General features: G+C 30.4%; 1 protein-coding gene across 1 annotated transcript; it reads right to left on the bottom strand.

Moving 5' to 3' along the window:
• Positions 1–693: 693 nt before the first annotated feature.
• LOC145952293 (F-box/kelch-repeat protein At3g23880-like) lies at positions 694–1776 on the bottom strand. The gene has a single exon (XM_083064634.1). The coding sequence runs from the start codon at positions 1774–1776 to the stop codon at positions 694–696; it is 1083 nt and encodes a 360-aa protein (XP_082920760.1).
• Between the last annotated feature and the right edge of the window lie 2023 nt (positions 1777–3799).

Genomic DNA, 3799 nt, shown 5'->3' with positions numbered 1-3799 from the left:
CATCTCCTGTGGTTAATATTTATTACATTATATTATTATAATTAAACAATAGGATTTTAATTTTTCATGAATGTAATCAAACTTTAACAATAACAGTTAACAAAATTGGAGATAAAAGGAGACAAAAACCCTAAACCAAATTTATTAATTATGAAGATGAAGCAGTAACAAAGTTTGGAATAATAACATTTAACAAAATTGGAGATTAAAGGAGAAAAAATTATAACAAAGTTTTGATATTTTGATTTTCGAGTGCACTTAAGTGAGTTAAAAACTAAATTCAATTTACAGTAGTTGAAATTATTAGCTTTTGATGCTACGTTCGTGTATTGGAATTTGAATTGCATACGTGTATGTCTGAAAAGCAACCGAATGGTCTGTGTTTAATGAGTTTAGGGTTTAATTCCATGAATAAGGCATTTTGTTAGCTACTTATTTTTTTAAAAAATGTGTTAGATCATATGATCAGTTTTAAAGTATTGAATAAGCCATTTTTTTTAAGTTGTTCGTTGAAACTGCACTGAAAAAATCAGATATAAAATGTATAATATCAAATATTATATTTATATAATTGAATATATAGTCAAGAAATTGGATTTCATAATATGTTTAATAAATTAATACATGATATTAAAGATTATACTACATCAAATAATGTAACAAAAGCATAAAAATAATAAAATTACATTAAACTTAGGTTGAAAGCAGTGTCTCTTCACACACTATCATCTCGTGCTCACATTCTGTGACATGGCCAAAATTCCTATATTGTAATGTCTCATCTATTGCATTCCATGTTGCCAAAAGTCCCGTTTGATTGTTGACAAATAAAATAGAATCATCTGAAGAACAAGCCGGCAACATAAATCCTGGAAAGTCATTACTGACTTCCATAGATGTCAACTTAGTCCAAGAAGTGTCCACACCATATTCTTTCATTTCCCATATGTCGACCATGTAGACCCAGTTTTCATCTCTCATGACAGTACAAAATGCCAAACAATCTCTTATATTTCTCAAACAACAAAGAGTATAGTCCTGTAATTTAACTTCCGTTGGAATATTTAGTTGATAAAATTTTGACTCAATCAAATTATAAGCCAAAATAACATCAACATTGGTTTCCCAGTTTGAAGTAATCCAGTGAAGACAATCGCCAAAATACACACCGATACTTCCCTGATGAACAGAAATACAAGGATAGGTAATTCTCAAAAGGGACTCATCTTCGAAATCCCTCCATGAAGCACCATTCACAGAATAGACGAGAGCGCGATGAGACGGATCACATTTACTAAGATAAATTTGAACCACAACATAATTGTCTTCAGATGGGTCATAACCAAATCCATAGTAGTTGAGACCAAAATAATCACCACAGATTTTCATAGTAGGTGGATATGCAAAAAAACAACGAGTAAACCCGGTTGACGGATTCCAAATGAAGAAGTATGTAGGAAGCCAAATAAGTATCATGCCCCTGCATGTACCCATAATTTTCATGTATGCATTGGAGTAGGTCATTGGGTATGGAACAATGCAACTTGCATCTGCAGCAAGAAGAGGCTTGCTTGCGTCTACGGATAGTACTTCAGTTAAGAAACATGAAAAGAACATTACCTTTTTAGTGATTTTGGATTCTTTGTAGTGCCTTTTTGCGAAGTCCGATCGGGCAAACAAAGAAAACCAAAGTTTACACACCGCTTTGGCTCTACACACTGATTTAACGGGTGCTCGAACAAAACTTTCAACTATTAAGTCCGTTGGGAGTTCCATTTTTGAGGATGATGTTTACTGTAGATAATTACCGTACACTCTGTGTTCTGCAGTAAAGCAATGATGACTAACAAATCCCTTTGGTCATATTTATACCAAAAATGACATATACGAAGAGTTATATGTATACTAGAAGTTGCATCCCCATATACCCCACATCTGTTCCCAATAACTGGACCTCCCTTCGGTCCCACGTCCGTACATTACAACCGTTAATTTTAATTTGCATCATTTTTATTTAATTTTAATGACTCGTTTATTTTAAGTGAATTTAACTGGATCAGGTTCATTCCTTTGCGTAATTAAAGTCGCATATTTGAATTTAACTACTTTACAATTTTTAATAAATGAATTAACAAATACAAAATTAATTATATGTACTGTATACTTCATATTAATATACTTTATCTGTATGTGTGTAAATACTAACAAAATGTGTTTTATATTTAAATACATTATTTTCTGTATATATTTAAAGGAAGTCATATTATATGTAGTTTATATTTAAAATTATTAATTAAAGTTTACGTGTATGTGTTTAAGGGGGTTAAATATGACTTTTATATTTAATTAAAGTAAGTCATATTATATGTACTTTAATTATATTTAACATTAATAGAGTTTAGGTATGTTTGTGTAAGGAGAAAAATATGAATACACTATGCTAGTTACTTACAATGATGACTCTAATGTTAACTAATCATGACCAAATGACAAAAGTAAAATGATATTATATATTTAGGGTTTATTTAAGATTATTGAAGTATAACTATATGTGCGTAACAAAATGTTTATGTTAAAAAAAATGTTAATTTATTTTTTCCAACAGTTAATTAATTGATATAAATTATTTCATAACTTAAACGTTATTATTGGTGTTTATTAAAAAAACTCCGTAATATTGCATTTGAAGTAAATGCAAGGTAATAATATATGCAATGACTTAGACTATCTCATCCCGATATTCAATACTGCGGATAATTATTGCTTGTGGAATTCGAAATTTGTCTTTTGAATAGAAAGGGACATTATGGGTTGTGCACGTTCAAAAAGGTGAAACCCTTTATTGAATTCTTCGGAGAGTAATCATAACTTATGTAAAGAATTTAACTCTGAAATAGGAACCGTTCATGAGGAAAAGGCTATATGTAAACCCTTTCAACTTTCTACTTAAAAGCAACACTGCTGTTTTTGTTCACGAAACACAGGCTTTTCACATTCCGTCTTCCACAACCCAAAACCATCTATTTCCAGTTCACTTCATCGTTGTGTCATCCAGGTATGTCGCTTTTCACTTTCAGTTTCAATTTCAATTTTATTTCAACTACACAATGCAACAACATAAATAATTGTTAGTAAACAAATTTATTGGTTCAGATTTTAAAAATGGCATCTTCATCCACAACCCTAAACAATGGCAACTTCAAAAACTGGTTTCAGACTTCCGGTTCAAAATTAACCCCGGGAATAGTAAGTTAATTTTATGTTTAATGCTAAGTAGTACTGTTTATAAAGTCGTTTTTTTTGTAATGCAACTCTTTAAATTTGAATATACAGGATTCAATGAAAATATGCAAGTACTTTAACAAATTTTGGGGTCATCATCTGCTGACTGATTTATGTTATGCCATGGATCCGAACGGGAATGTCACCACACTTGAAATTTGTAAAAGAAAACATAAGCATTGGTTTAGAAGTGGCTGCACTCGTATGGCAAATTTCTATGAAATGAAGACAGTTCATATTATTTTCCTGCACTTTATAGGAAATAATTATTTCCATGTACGTATATACAATGACAAATATGTTGAAATAGATTATCCAATTCCAAACCGATTGATGGACCCAAGTACTATTGACTTTTCAACCAACTTTTGGCAAACTTTCAAAACCAACCTAAATAAGGAAGAGGTACTCATTTTACATTTAATCTTCCATAAAAAAAATGTGTGTAGTTTTTTGTATCATTATGTAATTTCATTTGTTTAAATTTGATGTTATATTCTTTTATACCAGGATATAT

Source organism: Cajanus cajan, chromosome 10 (genome assembly GCF_000230855.2).
Source record: "Cajanus cajan strain Asha chromosome 10, NIPB_CcT2T_4, whole genome shotgun sequence".
NCBI classification, from domain to species: domain Eukaryota; kingdom Viridiplantae; phylum Streptophyta; class Magnoliopsida; order Fabales; family Fabaceae; genus Cajanus; species Cajanus cajan.
This window is presented reverse-complemented; position numbering and strand designations above follow the sequence as displayed.

Coding starts and splice junctions, on each gene's coding strand:
- LOC145952293 (XM_083064634.1), bottom strand. CDS start 1,776: ATGGAACTCCCAACGGACTTAATAGTTGAAAGTTTTGTTCGAGCACCC.